Below are 20,098 nucleotides of genomic sequence, written 5' to 3' on the forward strand. Positions count from 1 at the left end.
CAGTTCGACGACGTTTGCAGCAGCATGGACTATCAGCTCGGAGACCATGGCTGCGGTCACCCTTGACGTTGCATCACAGAGAGGACCGCCTGCGATAGTGTAGTCAACGACGAACCTGGGTGCACGAATGGCAAAACGTCATTTTTTCGGATGAATCCAGGTTCTGTTCAGAGCATCATGATGGTCGCATCCGTGTTTGGTGACACCAAAGTGAACGCACATTGGAAGCGTGTATTCGTCATCACAATTCTGGCGTATCACCCGGCGTGATGGTATGGGGTACCACTGGTTACACGTCTCGCTCACCTCTTGTTCACATTGACGGCACTTTGAACAGTGGACGTTACATTTCAGATGTGTTACGACCCGTAGCTGTATCCTTCATTCGATCCCTGCGAAACCCTACATTTCAGCAGGATAATGCACGACCGCATGTTACAGGTCCTACCGTGCCTTTCTGAATACAGAAAATGTTCGACTGCTGCCCTGGCCAGCACATTCTCCAGATCTCTCAACAATTGAAAACGTCTGGTCAATGGTGGCCGAGCAACTGGCTCGTCAGAATACGCCAGTCACTACTCTTGATGAACTGTGGTATCGTGTCGAAGCTGCATGGGCAGCTGTACCAGTACACGCCATCCAAGCTCTGTTTTGACTCAAAGTCCAGGCGTATCGAGGCCGTTATTACGGCCAGACGTGGTTGTTCTGGGTACTGATTTCTCAGGATCTATGCACCCAAATTGCGTGAAGATGTAATGACATGTCAGTTCTAGTATAATATATGTCCAATGAATACCCGTTTATCATCTGCATTTCTTCTTGGTGTAGCAATTTTAATGGCCAGTAGTGTATTTTAGAGAATGGGCAAGCATCCTAACTCCATGGTCTGTGATGAGGCCGTCGACGTCTAACACCTTATCGCCTACTCGTTTTTTCACCGCCCTGCAATCACTTTCCATGTTTGCTAATAATAGCAACTCAAGAACAGCCGAAGCCGACCGGTTTCGCCATTTCCGAGATGCTCGTTCCCAGGCGACATGCCACAAAAATTTGCCTTTCTCAGACTCGCTTTTGTCGGTGGGTTTTCTCATTGGAGGCTCGTATCACCATTTGAGTAATTCCCCATCCGCCTCTGCTACGCTTACCCACTAGTTCACCGCTTCACGTGCCTGCAACGCCACCAGGTGGCATTTAATTTCGCGGTGGGCGGTGATGACAATGATATTCAAGGTGCTTGTTTTAACTTGAGACAACTAAATATCTTGAAAACGACGCATAGTACGAAATAAATGTTCTAGGTGAAAAGTTAATACTATTAAAGGGGACATCTGTCTGTCCTACAACTGGCCATCTCCTAACACCCCTCTTGCTTGGGCGTGCTTAATTTTGTATTTTCAGAAGGGAACCCCCCCCCCCCCCCCCCATTTTTATTGCATAATCTGATTCTGTGCCCAAAGTTAAGTACAGTTTACTCACACCATTGTTTTCTACTCATGGTAGATGACGTTGTAATCGCTAAATATCAAGTGTGTCTTTTTTTTTTGCAGTTAAGAACCAGCACATTTGATTCTACATTCCATTTACGATGAAAATGTAAACCTTCGTGTTCTCTCGGTTGACATTTATGTTCGAAATTTAGTTTAGTGTTGCAAATTTGGTTGCACAGTAAGATACAGTTAGGCGTTTCAGTATCTGGTTAGTAACTACTTTCAGGAACAACTTCGTATATGTAATAGTTTTCTGTTCCCATCGGTGTGCTTGATTTCGATGAGTCCCCTTGCCCTTCACCATCTGGGTGCTTCTTGCAGTGTCGCCATAAATTAAAATTATTTCGATCTTCTCTGCAAGAGGTACAACATTCACTACACTAGCTGTGCCAGAACAGGCGTCACAGAGGAGTGTGGCCGAGACGTTCGGTGTTCGTGCTGTAAGTGGGCTGCTTCTCTGTTGGCAGCGCTGTGTAGCGCTTTTCATTGGATCTTTGACTGCGCATTATTTGTAGGAGACTCTGTGGCTGGTCGGACTCGTTGTTGGAGGTTAATCGCCAGTACTGTTGGGCAGTTGGAAGTTAGTCGCCAACAGTGATGGAAGTACTGTTGAGCAGTTGGAGGTGAACAGCCAGCACTGATGGATGTTAAATGTGAGAAGTTGGCATAGATGGAGGGTAGAGGTCTGAAGTGTTAGCGTAGGCCAACGATCTGTACATGCTCGACTTGGAGATTGAATATTATTCATATTCATTTTGTACTAGATGTCAATAACAATTTATATTCGTGTTTGAACTGCATGTCACATTATTAAGGTAAATAATACATTACTTGGTTTGCAACTAACTCTTTCCTTTGCTAACCACATGCCTATTAATAGTTAGTGGCTTTAGTAGTTAGAATCTATTATTTAGCTGGCAGTATTGACGCCCGATGTGCTGCAGTAGTTCGCGTAATGAAGATTTTTGCGAGGTAAGTGCTTTGTGAAATGTATAGGTTTTTGTTAAGATTTCTTTTTAATCAGGGTCATTCTTTTGAATTAATTATTTGAAGTCAGGTTGTTATTTTTTTGAGCAGTCAGTTTGTGTCGCGCTAGGACATTGTGGGTCAGTGTTGACATGATAAGAAAAGGTAAAGAGAAAGTAGGCTCAGTACGTTCAGTTTCACTCAGATGTTTCAGAATCAAATAACGTAGAAGTTTCATGTTCTCAGTCATACTGCACTCATTTGAATAAGGAAGTTTCAGTGCGTTTGAAGGTCCCAACGCTACAGTGGGCGCTGTGCGATGGGACGAGCGAGTGAGCATTTATTTGTATCTATGGCAGGTGCGCCTGTCACTATCACTCTATGCACATTTTCCCTTATTACTGTGGTTGTGATTTGTACTCCAGAGGTGGTCGCGCAGCCCATACAAGTACCTCATTTGCCAGAAATATCGACGTCTATCCATATTATTTGTACTGTACAATCACATTTGTAACACTCAGGCAATGATTGAACATCAGTAAAAGCCGTTAGAATATACACTACTAGCCATTAAAATTGCTACACCAAGAAGAAATGCAGATGATAAACGGATATTCATTGGACAAATACATTATACTAGAATTGACATGTCATTACATTTTCATGCAATTTGGGTGCATAGATCCTGAGAAATCAGTACCCAGAACAACCACCTCTAGCCGTAATAACGGCCTTGATACGCCTGGGCATTGAGTGAAACAGAGCTTGGATGGCGAGTACAGGTACAGCTGCCCATGCAGCTTCAACACGATACCACAGTTCATCAATAGTAGTGACTGGCGTATTCGGACGAGCCAGTTGCTCAGCCACCATTGACCAGACGTTTTCAGTTGGTGAGAGATCTGGAGAATGTGCTGGCCAGGGTAGTAGTCCAACATTTTCTATATCCAGAAAGGCGCGTACAGGACCTGCAACATGCGGTCGTGCATTATCCTGCTGAAATGTAGGGTTTCGCAGGGATCGAATGGAGGGTAGAGCCACGGGTCGTAACACATCTGAAATGTAACGGGCGCGTACAGGACCTGCAACATGCGGTCGTGCATTATCCTGCTGAAATGTAGGATTTCGCAGGGATCGAATGGAGGGTAGAGCCACGGGTCGTAACACATCTGAAATGTAACGTCCACTGTTCAAAGTGCCGTCAATGCGAACAAGAGGTGAGCGAGACGTGTAACCAATGGCACCCCATACCATCATGCCGGGTGATACACCAGTATGGCGAAGATGAATACACGCTTACAATGTGCGATCACTGCTATGTCGCCAAATACGGATGCGACCATCATGATGACGTAAACAGAACCTGGATTCATCGGAAAAATATGACGTTTTGCCATTCGTGCACCCAGGTTCGTCGTTGACTACACTATCGCAGGCGCTCCTGTCTGTGATGCAGCGTTAAGGGTAACTGCAGTCTTCGTCTCCGAGCTGATAGTCCGTGCTGCTCCAAACGTCGTCGAACTGTTCGTGCAGATGGTTGTTGTCTTGCAAACGTCCCTATCTGGTGACTCAGGGATCGAGACGTGGCTGCACGATCCGTTACAGCCATGCGGATAAGATGCCTGCATCTCGACTGCTAGTGATACGAGGCCGTTGGGACTCAGCACGGCGTTCCGTACTACCCTCCTGAACCCACCGATTCCATTTTCTGCGAACAGTCATTGGATCTCGACCAACGCGAGCAGCAATGTCGCGATACAATAAACCGCAATCGCGATAGGCTACAATCCGACCTTTATCATAGTCGGAAACGTGATGGTACGCATTTCTCCTCCTTACACGAGGCATCACAACAACGTTTCACCAGGCAACGCCGGTCAACTGCTGTTTGTGTATGGGAAATCGCTTGGAAACTTTCCTCATGTCAGCGCGTTGTAGGTGTCGCCACCGGCGCCAACCTTGTGTGAATGCTCTGAAAAGCTAATCATTTGCATATCACAGCATCTTCTTCCTGTCGGTTACATTTCGCGTCTGTAGCACGTCATCTTCGTGGTGCAGCAATTTTAATGGCCAGTAGTGTAAATGTTTACATTTACGTCGTAAATGAAATGTAGAATCAAATGCGTCGGTTCTTATTTGCAAAAGCAGGCACACTTAACATCTTTCAATTACAGCGCCCTCTATCACGAATGGAAAACAATGGTTTGAGTAAACCGTACGTATTTTATGACGTATAATCCGAAATGCAACAGAAACGGAGGTTCCCATTTGAAAATACAAAGTTGATCCCGCCCACGCAGGAGGGGTGCTTAGTAGCTGGCCAGCTGTAGCGCAGACAGAGGTTCCCTTAACGAATGTTAGCGTTTCACTCAGGACACTTTTTCGTGCGATGCTGCATTTTGGAGATATTTAGTTGTCTCAAGTTAAAACAAACGTACTCTATTTCCTCATAATAAAATCACTTCATTACTTCTCCTTAGCTATTTCCCGCCCCCCTATCGGCGTGGAAAATCGTTCTTTGTATCCGTTCGGTGTCATACAGCATTTCCCAGGTCCTAAAAACTGTGTACCCTTGATCTCGTTTGGCACTGTGAATCGAATGTCAGTTGTCTGAATCATAGTAACTCACCGCATGGGCCGTAATTCTCGTATTTTCCGGTTGTATTTTGTAGCCGTTCTCTTTACATTGTTCCACAACACGTGTTTTAGTTGCGGGTTGTGTTGAGCACAACGCTCAGCGACAATGCAGACGATTTGTCCCACTTAAATATGCCACTACTGGTAATACTACAAACACCTGGCACTGTGATTTATACAAAACCTTTCACAGCGGCTGGTTACTGTAACAACTCTCATCAAGTGTGTACGTTACAACTGCGGAGTTACGAAAAATCTCTACTATAACCTCGTTTCAGGTCTGCTTTATTTGGATAAAGTCTTCTATTTCATTTTAGAAATATTTGTAGCCATTCTTTTTCAGTTGCTAGTGCAATATTGTTTACTTTACAGATAATAACAAAATTATTACTCGTCTTTTCCAACTAAATTTAACGTTTCTTTCTAAACAAAAATGTAACATCTAATTGTTTTAGGCATCTTCAGACTATAAAGTAAGTAGATATAATAATTATTAATTTAATTATAAATATTTCGTATTTATTAATTTTGTTTAGATATATAGGGTTTCATAGCTGCACGTTTAGGTTAACTCATTAATTCTATTAGTTGTAACTAATTTCCACTGAATGTGCACAAAAAAAACCTGAAACGAGTCTGATTAAGAAACGAAATAGCATCTAGTTAGAAATAAGTGACCTAGGTGTACTACCACGACATAGTCGTGAACATAATGTTCTGGTTGAGCTCTGGAAGGACCATTGCATTTGTGGGCAGAAAGTCAGGTAGATTTTGTAGACCAGAGGGCTCTAAGTTCCGGAATGAGCCTTCAACAATCTCTGGGATTATCTAGAGAATCGGGTATGTACCACTTAGATTCGTCGAAAAACCCCACATCTTTTCACAGAGTTTTTTTGGAAGAATGGGGAGAAATTTCGCCATCATTGTATTGTAGCCCAGTGGAAAGCCTTCCTCCGTGAGTAGAAGCTGTAATAGTATGAAAGGCTACCAGTTACATGCTTAACGTTTTTGGGTCGAACAGCAGTGGCTGTATAGAGACTTCCAGAATGAGATTTTCACTCTGCAGCGGAGTGTGCGCTGATATTAAACTTCCTGGCAGATTAAAACTGTGTGTCCGACCGAGACTCGAACTCGGGACCCTTGCCTTTCGCGGGCAAGTGCTCTACCATCTGAGCTACCGAAGCACGACTCACGCCCGGTCCTCACAGCCTTACTTCTGCCAGTACCTCGTCTCCTACCTTCCAAACTTTACAGAAGCTCTCCTGCGAACCATGCAGAACTAGCACTCCTGAAAGAAAGGATACAGCGGAGACATGGCTTAGCCACAGCCTGGGGGATGTTTTCAGAATGAGATTTTCACTCTGCAGCGGAGTGTGCGCTGATATGAAACTTCCTGGCAGATTAAAACTTTGTGCCCGACCGAGACTCGAACTCGGGACCACTTGCCCGCGAAAGGCAAAGGTCCCGAGTTCGAGTCTCGGTCGGCACACAGTTTTAATCTGCCAGGAAGTTTTATATAGAGGCTGTTATCCCCGCAGAGTATCTTTAAATTGGTTATCTCACCGTTGGTATTAGAAACGGCAAAGCAATTTATGCTATACATTACTATGACGACAGTAGTGAACTGCTATCAACAGACAGCAAAGCACCAGCAACGGGATCAGACCCACGGGCGGCGTGATTCCTATTGCCCAATGTTTGGTTCTGTTTTTATTTTTCTATGAATGTTCTGAAGTGCTTTTTTATCGTGTGAAACAGATTTGGGCTTACAAGACCGCTGTCAGACAATAATCAGACGATGGCCTTGCTTGGCGAAAACCAGTTCACAAGATAAATAAATACAGTCGTTCTTTTCATTGGTAAAATAAAATTTTGCTATGAAACAGCATCTGCTGGAGGCATCATTGGACCATTATGCTGAAAGCTCACATGGCCATTATCATTGGCTTTCGAAATCAGAACAAATAAATATTCTTCAGGTAGCTCTTCAGTTGCTCTAACAAGTCTCTATTCAGTGGCCCAACAGGAATAAATGGTTAACAGTACTATGGATCAGAATTGGGTCACCCCATTCTGATCAATTTTCTACGTGAGTGGGCTATTATTATATTATACACTCCTGGAAATGGAAAAAAGAACACATTGACACCGGTGTGTCAGACCCACCATACTTGCTCCGGACACTGCGAGAGGGCTGTACAAGCAATGATCACACGCACGGCACAGCGGACACACCAGGAACCGCGGTGTTGGCCGTCGAATGGCGCTAGCTGCGCAGCATTTGTGCACCGCCGCCGTCAGTGTCAGCCAGTTTGCCGTGGCATACGGAGCTCCATCGCAGTCTTTAACACTGGTAGCATGCCGCGACAGCGTGGACGTGAACCGTATGTGCAGTTGACGGACTTTGAGCGAGGGCGTATAGTGGGCATGCGGGAGGCCGGGTGGACGTACCGCCGAATTGCTCAACACGTGGGGCGGGAGGTCTCCACAGTACATCGATGTTGTCGCCAGTGGTCGGCGGAAGGTGCACGTGCCCGTCGACCTGGGACCGGACCGCAGCGACGCACGGATGCACGCCAAGACCGTAGGATCCTACGCAGTGCCGTAGGGGACCGCACCGCCACTTCCCAGCAAATTAGGGACACTGTTGCTCCTGGGGTATCGGCGAGGACCATTCGCAACCGTCTCCATGAAGCTGGGCTACGGTCCCGCACACCGTTAGGCCGTCTTCCGCTCACGCCCCAACATCGTGCAGCCCGCCTCCAGTGGTGTCGCGACAGGCGTGAATGGAGGGACGAATGGAGACGTGTCGTCTTCAGCGATGAGAGTCGCTTCTGCCTTGGTGCCAATGATGGTCGTATGCGTGTTTGGCGCCGTGCAGGTGAGCGCCAAAATCAGGATTGCATACGACCGAGGCACACAGGGCCAACACCCGGCATCATGGTGTGGGGAGCGATCTCCTACACTGGCCGTACACCACTGGTGATCGTCGAGGGGACACTGAATAGTGCACGGTACATCCAAACCGTCATCGAACCCATCGTTCTACCATTCCTAGACTGGCAAGGGAACTTGCTGTTCCAACAGGACAATGCACGTCCGCATGTATCCCGTGCCACCCAACGTGCTCTAGAAGGTGTAAGTCAACTACCCTGGCCAGCAAGATCTCCGGATCTGTCCCCCATTGAGCATGTTTGGAACTGGATGAAGCGTCGTCTCACGCGGTCTGCACGTCCAGCACGAACGCTGGTCCAACTGAGGCGCCAGGTGGGAATGGCATGGCAAGCCGTTCCACAGGACTACATCCAGCATCTCTACGATCGTCTCCATGGGAGAATAGCAGCCTGCATTGCTGCGAAAGGTGGATATACACTGTACTAGTGCCGACATTGTGCATGCTCTGTTGCCTGTGTCTATGTGCCTGTGGTTCTGTCAGTGTGATCATGTGATGTATCTGACCCCAGGAATGTGTCAATAAAGTTTCCCCTTCCTGGGACAATGAATTCACGGTGTTCTTATTTCAATTTCCAGGAGTGTATTATAACTTCAAGCGATTTCGAAATAAGAATTGATTCAGTATAGGAATTTTATACAGAGATCTGCTTGTAGACCTGAAATACTATGGAGCGAAATTTTCTGGGATGTAACAGGCGCAACAGGAAAAGTGAAAAATCAATAATTCGAAAAATTAGTCCAGTGGCGCGTAGAATGCTCACAGAAATCCTCTTTAATTTTGAAACAAACTACTGCCCAAGTACTCACAGTTTACATGGTCACGTAGTGCCGTGGCGGTCTCAGGCCAAATGTCCACTTTTATTTAAAGAGACTAGCTGGTTACTCCACCACTGCCCAGTTATTTACCCATATATCGCAGTACACAAAGTGCGGCTGGTCCCGGAGGAGGTTCGAGTTCTCCCTCGGGCATGGGTGTGTGTGTGTTTGTCCTTACGATAATTTAGGTTAAGTCGTGTGTAAGCTTAGGGACTGATGACCTTAGCAATTAAGTCCCATAAGATTTCACACATTTGAACATTTTTTCGCAGTAGACAATGGCACGTTTAGTTCTTCTACAAGATTATCCGCTCTTATACTTGTTCTAAGAGTTAGAAATTGGTTCTATAAAGCTCCAGTAGATCTTTTCAATTAGTCTTTGACTTACTCGTCAATGGGAACCTCACTAAACACCTATGTGGCATTTTAGAAACTTCGGTTTCCACGCTAACATTAGTCCATTTACAATATCTTTACCTCTCAATTCCCACCTTTAATGCCGAGAGTGAAATTTAAGAAGTAACATAATCAGCTTAGCGACGACGAAAGCCAAGGATTCGGCTTTAGCATAAACTATTTTGAATTATTTCTAAATGTTATCCCCCTGTCAACCCTCCTCACTCCTTAAGGATGTTAAGAATGTCACAGCCAATTTCCAGATAGTAAACCATATGTGTAACAATTTGGTTTAAATCTTTCCACGTGATACGGAGTTCACATCCATAATCCTACTCATTACGGGTGCCAAGGCTGCCTTATCCTGACAGAATCTTTTTTTGGATAGTCGTATGTGTACCAAATTTGCTGAAAATTCTTAAAGACGTCCCATAAATATACTGGAACACACACAACCATGTGTTTTTGTATAAGTCTCACTCGGATTTCCTGGCAGAGACTATTTGGGAGGACCTATCAGATGACAAGGGAACACTAACTAAAACAGGCATGGAACGTAGAACACAAAGATAGTGTGGGAAATTAAAATATCGACAGGTTGAAATGGAAAGGATTTTGACAGATATTTCCGGAATCAATGCAATTTGATGGTTAGAAGAAGGGGTTTTTGGAGTGTATCATAGTATTATTAATATTGGCTCAACTAATGGTAAAGGAGGATCAGGAGTAGTAATGAATACGGAAATTGGCACTAGCGTAATTGGCTATATACAGCAAACGGAGAGAATGGTCATGGTGAATTTGTATGGATATCCAAGACATTGTAAAAATAGATACAAGTATGCAAGACAGCTGGCCGGGGTGGCCGAGCGGTTCTAGACGCTACAGTCTGGAACCGCGCGACCGCTACGGTCGCAGGTTCGAATCCTGCCTCGGGCATGGATGTGTGTGATGTCCTTAGGTTAGTTAGGTTTAAGTAGTTCTAAGTTCTAGGGGACTGATGACCTCAGAAGTTAAGTCCCATAGTGCTCAGAGCCATTTGAACAATTTTTTATGCAAGACATCTAAAAGATGGCAATGATATTAAAGACTGTGTAATACCATAAACGACCTCGTAAAATACGTCAAAGTGGAAGGGGATGTAAAGTAATGAGAAACTGGAACGCATTCGTTGGCGAAAGTAGTGAACAGAAAAAAGACGACATAGTTCGATCTCGGCAAAGAAGTGAGAAAAGAGAAAGATTAATGGAATTCTCTGTTGGGCACGAGTTAGTCATTGCGAATACACTGTTCGAGAATCCTTGCAAAGGAAATATACCATGAAGATGCCAAAGGCCCAAGAAAATAAAATGTTGAGTATATTTTGGTAAAACAAAGTTCCGGAGCCAAGTTAAATACAGCAAGAGCTATCCAGAGGCTGACACTGATAATGACCTTAACGTAGCACTAATGAAATGTCTGTTAAAATTCGAGAAGTAAAAAAGAAATGAGTAGAAACAATGTAACCTAGACACATTGAAGTAACTAAAAACGCTGACCAGAAAACATGGCAAAATACGTTTCAGTGTGTGTAAACCGAGGTAATGGTTGCAGCAAATGCAGCAGATTAAATACTAATACTAAAAAGGCAGAAAAGAGGAACTATCGATGATAGATAAGGCGCTAACATCAACAAAATTTCAGAACTAAAGATGTCTACAGAGGAAACTAACAGTAAATATCACTCAGAAATGAAATTTACCAGCAATGAAGAAAACTTACTGAAGAATGAATGAAGGAAATTTGTCACGACATAGATACAGTGTAACGTAGATGCTGAACATATATATCGCTTCAGAGATTATACAAAAAAAGTTCACAGCAAATAGAGTAGAGAAAGCTAATTCGATTGTGGAAGCAGAAAATAAGGCGAGAAGACGGAAACAATACCTGCAGATACTTTATAGTTGCCGAAAAGAAATGAAAATGACGACTTTGTGCAAGAAGATGGCACGAGAGGTTTGATCCGTAACTTTGAAATTCAAAAAGCTATTCACGAACTCGGAACAAACAAATGTTGAAGTATTGATAAAATACCAGTGGAACTCTTGGGGGCTTCAGGCTAAGGACCAAACCAACAAATATACATGCTCATGAATGAAATTCATGAAACTGGAGAAAGCCATCAGGTACTGAAAACGTTTCCGAACAAAACAAGCGCGAGTGTGTGTGAAAATTTCCGCACAATCACCATAGATCACATGCGTCAAAAATACTCACAAAATTATCGAAGAGTAGAAGGAAAACTGAAAGTAAGGAGAGCAAGAGTTTCTGTAAAAGCATGTTAAGCATGCGGTTTCTAAGAGAGGGCTGTTTTAGGAAAAACTGAGAAACAAAACTTGCATTCATGGAATGGAATTCATTATTCTTAGGCAGTATGGTATCAAGTGCAGGGACAGAGTGGGAGACTTGGTAACTATGTTAAAAAAATAGCATCATTTATCCGTGTTACTTTTAAGTATGCTGTAGCGTTCAATAACTGTTGCTTGCCCTTCCGTAATAACGTGTAACTTACTTTTTGGAGTCTCCTCATACAAGTCAGGGTTGCATAGGCTGATCAGCCAGAACATTATAACCACCGACCCATTATCGATATAAACCCGTCCAGGCGACAGCGGCGGCACCTGGCGAGGAATGACTAGCCAGACTCAAGCACAGTGCTTGGAGTATCAGTGAGCGTGCTGTCCGTGTGTAGAATAGGGAAGGCGTGCGTTCTATTTGAGTTTGACCGCGGGCAGATTGTGATGGCCTGGACGGTCGGCACGAGCATTTCGGAAACTGCGCGACTTGTCAGGTGTTCGAAAAGCGCTGCGGTGAGTGTCTTCAACGCGTGGAGAAATCAAGGTGAAACCGCTTCCAGAGGTCGTGGGGTTGGGCGGCCACCCCTCATTAAAGGTGTCGGAAGTTGTAGCCTGGGCAGACTGGTGAAACAGGACAGGCGGCGAACTGTAAGAGGAACTAACATCAGATTTTAATGCTGGGCAGAACACAAGTGTGTCTGAACACACAGTACACCGAATACTGCTAACGATGAGCCTCCGCAGCCAACAACCCACGCATGTGCCACTGTTAACGCCGCGACATCGGCAGCTGCGACTGAAATGGGCACGTGACCATCGGCACCGGACGTTGTCGCAGTGGAAGAGCGTTGCACAGTCTGATGAATCCCGGTACCTTCTTTATCATGCCGATGGGAGAGCGCGAATCCGTCGTCTTCCAGAGGAACATCTCCTTGACACCTGTACTGCGAGACGGAGACAAGATGGCAGCGGCTCCTTTACGCTCTGGGGAACATACACGTGGGCATCCAGGTGTCCAGTGGAGCTCGTACAAGGCTCCATTAAGGCCGAGGAGTATTGTACACTGGTTGCGTACCACGCAAACTCCTTCATGAAGGTCATGTTTCCTGACGGAAGTGGCATTTTTAAACAAGATAATACGCCATGTCACAAGGCCAGGAATGTGTTGGAGTGGTTCGAGGAACACAGTGGCGAGTTCTAGTTGATGTGCTGGACTCGCAAGATCTGAACCCTATCGAACACTCCTGGGATGTGATTGTACGCAGCGTCAGAGCTCATCGCCCCCTCCCCCCAACCCCCCGGAATTTACGGAAATTAGGTGACTTATGTGTGCAGATGTGGTGCCAACTGCCTCCAGCGTCCTTCCAAGACATCACTGCTTCCATGCCACGATGCGTCGCCACTGTTATCCGTGCCAAAGGTGGACATATCGGCTATCAGGTAGGTAGTCAATATGTTCTGACTGATCAGTGTAAGCACATACTAATGTAGTACATTGAACGAGGGTGAGGCAAGTGTTGATATGAGAGTTGTATGTCAAACACACAGAAATAAATCAGTTTTATATCATTCTCTGATGACATAGCAGTAATCGCCTGAAGTGAACAGGAATTGAATCAGGTGCTTCATGAACAAGGACATGGACTCGCTGGTGACTCTAATACACACATAAACATAAAGGAACCTGTGGTGACTTCAGTGTAATTATGACCTTTGAATAAAAGTGTCATTGTTGTTCGTCTCACTGCATATTTGTTTCAGTTATCTTTTGTAGTGTACTGTAGCAGTTCTTTTTCTGTGTGTGCTCGAAGTTTCATCCAGCTATGTTACTTGACAGTGATACATCATACGAAAGTTGCTTTCGTCCTTAAGTTTTGAACAAGAATGTACTTACGACAATGATATTCAAAATAAACTTAAATTTACAAGATTTTTCGTGTCTGGTGCTACACACTCAAATTTATTGAAAAACAATTCCATTCTCGCCCTGGTTGCAATAACATCACTGTCACTCATACCAATATCAGTTGATTTCGGCTCTTTACCATTTCCAAGTACGTATTCTTATTTTCGAAAATTTACACCGTCACCCTTTGCAGGTGTATGCAAATGTGCATCTGCCATTTTAATACGTAGCCATCGTATTAAACACGAGCGACTATGGAACGTCGTTCTCGCTCGTGTTTAGTACGACAGCTGCGTGCTAAAATGACATACTGTATGCACATTTGTAGCACCTACAAAGGCTGGCAATCTAAATTTACGAGTATAGGAGCAGGCAGTTGATAATTGCAAACAGTAGAAATCAGCTGATAGTGGTATAAGAGAAAGTGATTTTATTACAAGGAGGGTGGAAAATGGAGTTGTCTTACATTTAAATTCATTTTGTATCTCTCTCTGTGGTTCATGTGTTTTTCAGGATAAAAGTCCACTCCCGATGAAAACGCGCTCTTTTTAACTAGTTTGGAAAGAACAAACAAAATGTTTATACCATGGCGCACTCAAAAATTCCATATCGCTTTTGTATAGACAAAATAAGGAGAAGAGCTAAAGCGCACAATGATTGTTTCACAGACGTTCCTTGCGCAGTTCTCTGGGATGTAATTTCATGGTATCGCCTGCAATGAGAGCAGCATTAACAAGAACTGGAGTATTTTCTCGTCCAGTCAGCTTTTTTCGCTTAAGATCATTGCTTAACACCGGGCACCAGTTATCAATGCGGCACTGAATAATTTCGATCTGCTTACATCTTCAGTAATCCTCACTGTCAGCCTCAAAGGCATAATGTAACCTCACAATAGTACAGTCTGAAGGTCAATTTCTATTATCTAAATGTACCGGATGGCTATAATTAAAATGCAGTCGCTCACAGAGGTCAAGTGTGGGCTGTAATTATCCTATGGCAGCGGAGCTTAGTATATTCTAATGCGTTAAAGCGGAACCGATTTACACTAGAAAAAAAATTAGTTCCAATTTTGGCCACCAGGTGAAAATCTATCGCTGTGAATGTAACAAAGACGTATAGATATGTTTCCGTACGTTATGGATTAGGAACGGGACGCGGACAGAGAAGGTCAAACAAGTGAGAAGGGCATAATATTGATTTTAGTATTAACCGCTGCTTACACAGGTTGTTCAATACGAGCATGGGAGACATCGACGAGATGCTGTACAGCGCCAGATATGCACCATGTGGCCAAAATTGGAACTAATTTTTTTTATTTTTTTGACGTAAATTGGTTCTGCAGTGACTTGCATTACCTTATCTACCAAGTTTCGCTACCATGCTATAATTTCAGCCCACACTAGATCTCCGTGAGTAATCATAGCCATCTGGTATAACTGCGTGGAATATTGTAGCCGAGAATGACTGGGATCATCACTAGGTTCAACTAGAAGCCTACATACTAACGATAAACTCTGCACACGGTGTATGCAACTGGTCTAACAGCACGACGTAAACTCCCTGAATTTTACACTGTGCTACAGTGAACTCTAGTAACGCCGAAAAAGATACAAGTCGTGCTTCATGGGCTGTGAATTTTCTTCACTTATAGAACTCTCGTTTGAATAAAAGTCTTGCCGTGTTTCTAATTTAAGTGAGTGGTGAGTTCTACAAGGATATTGCATTACTACATCTCTTTATAGCTGCATGAGTTCTGCTATGCTCTTGACATTTGGCGCCAGAGATTCTATAAAACTCAAACGTAAGGTGGTGAAATGAGGTTTACTTACTTTCACAGTGTATTGACAAGCTGTCATCGAGCTTCTTCCTGCATACATTGCAGAACTTCCGTTTGTGGTGTGTTTGTTCGGACCAGCAGTGGGCCACGGGATTCTGTAACACAACAAAGAAGAAAAATTAACAAAAACGAGTGAGGCAATGGAAACATATATTGTAAGCAACTTTTGTTATAAATGTAATGCATCTAGTTTCTCCTCTGGCACGTAAGAGAGCTTTCACGTCGGCAAAACTTTATGTGACAAATTGTAAACGTTTGGATTAATCAGGATTAGTCGCTACGGTAGTAAATCGAACACTTTGAAGCAAGATTTCAAGTGGTAAATAATTTACGTGCTGTGATATTAGGTGACATGAAAATCTTAGCAGGATAAATTCTGAAATTGCAAATTTCAGGTGAAATATTAACATGTCTGTAGATATGGTTCAAATAGCTCTGAGTACTATGGAACTTAACATCTGAGGTCATCAGTCCCCTAGAACTTAGAACTACTTAAACCTAACTAACCGAAGGACATCTCACACAACCATGCCCGAGGCAGGATTCTAAACTGCGACCGTAGCAGTCGCGCGGTTCCGGACTGAAGCGCCTAAAACCGCTCGGCCACTTCGGCCGGCCGTCTGCAGATATAGCTTTATTTTATTACATACTGTAAATTTCATTATACTTGTTAGAGCCTGTGAAAACGTTTTCTAAATCTTCTCAAATTGTGTAGCTGAGGCGGGACGTGGGTATCAGCCCGGAATTCACCGAATCAGATGCGGGAAACCGCATAAAAGCTCGATCCAGGCTGGCCGGCACACAGGCAGTCGTCGTTTATCAGCCGGACGGATTCAGTCTGGAGCCAGCGCGCCTCCCTGAATCTCGGAAGCGGCTTGTTAGACCGCGCGGCTATTCCGACATGTTTGACTACTTATAAATTTTGTTGACAGTTTCACAAAATTCATCTAAAGAATGAACAGCATGGCCTACCTGCCTTCTTCAAGTATCGTAAATCCGGCGAATAGGGTCAGTACAAAAAGTATAAAAGCATTTTCCACAAATAAGCCTTTCTCCCTCACTGAAACAACACATGGCTCATGATACAGGGTGACAATTATTGAACTATACGAAAAAAACGTACGTTAGTAACAAACACCGCGTGCACATACTTTATTCAACATGTGAACGTCACTACAGATATTCGGATTTAGGTTATGACATGTTTGATATGCCTGTTATCATTGGCGATGCTGTGGCGTAGACAAGCAGCAAAATTCTGCATGATCCGCTGAAGGGTCGGAACATCCATGTTGTCGATGACCTTCTGAATGGCTGTTTTCAGATCATCGATGGTTTTGTATTATTGTTGTAAATCTTGTCTTTAACAAGGCCCCACAAAAAGAAGTCGCATGTGTTTAGATCCGGAGAATATAGCGGCCAATCGAGGCCCATGCCAGTGGCCTCTGGGTACACCAGAGCGAGAACGCGGTCCCAAAGTGCTCCTCCAGGACATAAAACACTCCCTTGCTTTCATCGGATCGAGATCCGTCTTGTATGAACCACATGTTGTCGAAATGAGAGTCACTTTGGGTAATGGGTATGAAATCATCTTGCAAAACCTTCACGTAATGTTCGGTAGTCACCGTGCCATCAAGGAATGTCGCACCGATTATTCCGTGACTGGACACTGCACATCACTCAGTCACCCGTTGAGGGTGAAGAGACTTCTCCATCGCGAAATGCGAATTCTCAGTCCCCCAAATTCGCCAGTTTTGCTTATTGACGAACCCATCCAAATGAAAGTGGGCTTCGTCGCTAAAACAAATTCGCATGCGTATACTAATTTCCACCATGCCCCGATGCCAATCGTGCAGTGTGAACGTCCTAGCGCAAAGTTATAACGATTTTATTTCATATAGTTCAATAATTGTCGCCCTGAATCATTCACTGCCGTTACAACGACACTGTTCCGCGGCTACTGGATCACCGAATTTAATGTTGCATAGTTAAGGAGATGCGGCATTATCTTCATTTGTTTGTTCAGAGAATTCCGAGGAACCCGACTCTGATGATTTATCCTGTAGATGTAGTCTCTTCTTGATGTTTCTTCGATCTGACTGGCTGAAAAAAGACTTTTTCTTTTATTTTCCAGCTTCTTTCTGTTCACATTTTCTGGGAATGTGAGAAGCACTGGTTTCCGTTTTGTGGTTGAAGACAATAAGTCGTGGAATGAAACAGAATAATTTGGCGTGCCATTGTTATCATGAACTTAGTTAGCGGGAGATGACACAGGCTGACGCTCATTTACCTTTGTTGAGTTTCCTTGGCTTTACGAGGTATCAGCCGGCAAGGACTCATGTTCAACCACTGGTTTTTCATTCAATTGAAAAATGCCTTTTAAGTGAAATCCAGTTTTTACAATAATCCATGTGGTCCTGAAAATGTTTGCAAATGTGAGTTTGTTGGTCTTCCCTGTCCCTTGATCTTTCTTGCTCCTCACTAAATATTGTTTGACCAACTTTTACTTTCGATGGAAAATCTTTTCCACACTGACAGGAATGCGGCACCCCGAATAATTCCATTTACTCTCAGGGTAAGTTTTATTGGCGTTTTGCAAAACATTCTCGGTTCACAAGGAAGCTTTTCTTTAATTTTTCCCCATCTGCAATACAAAACGCAAATAAAATAATGCAAAACAAAATAATAGTTTTAATAAGCATACACAAAAAGTATTGACAGTTATCACCCACATTATACTCACACGATTCAACGGAAATGCAAAACATGTTTTTTTGTTAAGTTCATAGGTGTGTGCAAGGATATTGACGCGCCGATGACATGATAACATCTTCTGGATTTATAAACTTACTGTGCAACAGACACGTAACAAATAATTGAGTTGTCAGAGATATATTAATTTGAAACCAAAAATATCTTACAAAGCAAAATACTTTTAGAACTTAAGACTCAGAGCACAGTGTTCTGCAAAGTTTTAACGCAGTAAGTGACGCACTTGGGCTGTGTCTTCCGCTTCCCATCTTATACACCGAGTGCCACCATTCAACCGCTGTATGGCAACAGTTTCTTTACCACTTGTGACGCTGAAGAGAAGATTTCTAGGACTCACTCGGTTCTGCCTAACTTATCCTAACTTCTTAATCACATGCCTGTTAAGTGTTTACTGAGATTTAAGGATCATATGAGACAGAAGATACCCTTTTTCTTGAAGTTTCTGCTGAAAATCGTGTATACGAGTTCCAACTACTGAAGATCAGTTTATACTATTTCCTGCTGGATTGCTTCTTCAGCTCCTCTAAGTGTGGTTCTTCTAATGTAGATGTGTCAGTTGAAGCACTCCCACAAAAAAGTCACAAGCAGTCAGCTCAGGGGATCTTGGGGACCAAGGGATGTCGCCATCTACATCTACGTGATTACTCTGCTATTAACAATTAAGTGCCTGGCAGAGGGTTCAATGAACCGCCTTCAAGCTGTCTCTCTACCGTTACATTCTCGAACGGCGCGCGGGAAAACGAGCACTTAAATTTTTCTGTGCGAGCCCTGATTTCTCTTATTTTATCGTGATGATCATTTCTTCCTATGTAGGTGGGTGCCAACAGAATGTTTTCACAATCGGAAGAGAAAACTGTGATTGAAATTTCATGAGAAGGTACCCTCTCAACGAAAAACGCCTTTGTTTTAATGATTGCCACTCCAATTCACGTATCATGTCTGTGGCACTATCTCCTCTATTTCGCGATAGTATAAAATGTGCCGCCCTTCTTTGAACTTTTTCAGTATCATCCGTCAGTCCCACCTGATGCAGATCCCACACCGCACCCGCACAGCAATACTCCAGAATAGGGCGGACAAGCGTGGTGTAAGCAGTCTCTTTAGTAGACCTGTTGCACCTTCTAAGTGTTCTGCCAATGAATCACAGTCTTTGGTTTGCTCTACCCACAACATTATCTATGTGATCGTTCCAACTTAGGTTATTTGTGAAATCATTTGCCTGGAAACACGTTGCTAACATCGTGCATGAAACGTGTGGAGTTGTAACATCCTTTGGAAAATAATGTTTTTAATTTTTTACCAGACGTCTTCCCAGCGGTGGAGGCAAGAAACTGCGGATGATGGGAACGTGACGCTCATTGGTGCATTGGTGACACAGTGACACCATTTTCTTCTTCAATAAACTACAGGTTTGTGATGCCGATAATGTCAGTTCTATACGATCCTGTTGTATGTAAACGGAGAGGTTTGTCGCGGATTTTAAGAGGATTATTATTGTCCTATCAGCGGCTGTATTGTTTTTTGACCTCTCCATTGAAATGTGCATGGAGAGCTGCATCAAACCAGTCTCAGGACTGAAGACCGCAACAACAACAATTGAAATGTAAACGATTATCAATATTCATGACAACTAACGCATTTTCATTTTCTTCAAGACCACTTGCATTCGAACAGCAGAGTCCTCTCATTACTCACTATCTGGTGCCGTAATGAATTGAGGAATACACATCTTGTATGGATGAAATTTCAGATTCTTTCGCAAAATTATGCGCACTAATCCACGACAATCGTAATACACCTGATGTCTCCGTGCGTATCGTCTTGCTCTCCGAAACAGCGTTTCACTTTATCCTCCCCATACCTTACAATTTTATTTGGAACAAGTTGCTTTTTATTTAAAGTACTTCTTGTTGTTGTGAGACTATGTCTGCATTGTATCGTGGCTGGGAATCGTATCTCGACACCAAAGGTTGAGGCGTGCATGAAA

The 20,098-nt window shown here is 43.6% G+C and overlaps 1 protein-coding gene across 8 annotated transcripts in view; it reads right to left on the reverse strand.

Annotated features, from left to right (window-relative positions):
- Positions 1-20,098, reverse strand: part of LOC124611756 (diacylglycerol kinase theta) — a 713,198-nt gene that overhangs the window by 415,075 nt on the left and 278,025 nt on the right. For all 8 annotated transcript variants that reach the window (XM_047140277.1, XM_047140271.1, XM_047140276.1 and 5 more), the window contains exon 3: positions 15,332-15,434. In XM_047140277.1, coding sequence (XP_046996233.1) covers positions 15,332-15,434 — 103 coding nt within the window. The remainder of the gene's footprint in view (positions 1-15,331; positions 15,435-20,098) is intronic.

This window comes from Schistocerca americana, chromosome 1, assembly GCF_021461395.2.
Source record: "Schistocerca americana isolate TAMUIC-IGC-003095 chromosome 1, iqSchAmer2.1, whole genome shotgun sequence".
Classification (NCBI taxonomy): domain Eukaryota; kingdom Metazoa; phylum Arthropoda; class Insecta; order Orthoptera; family Acrididae; genus Schistocerca; species Schistocerca americana.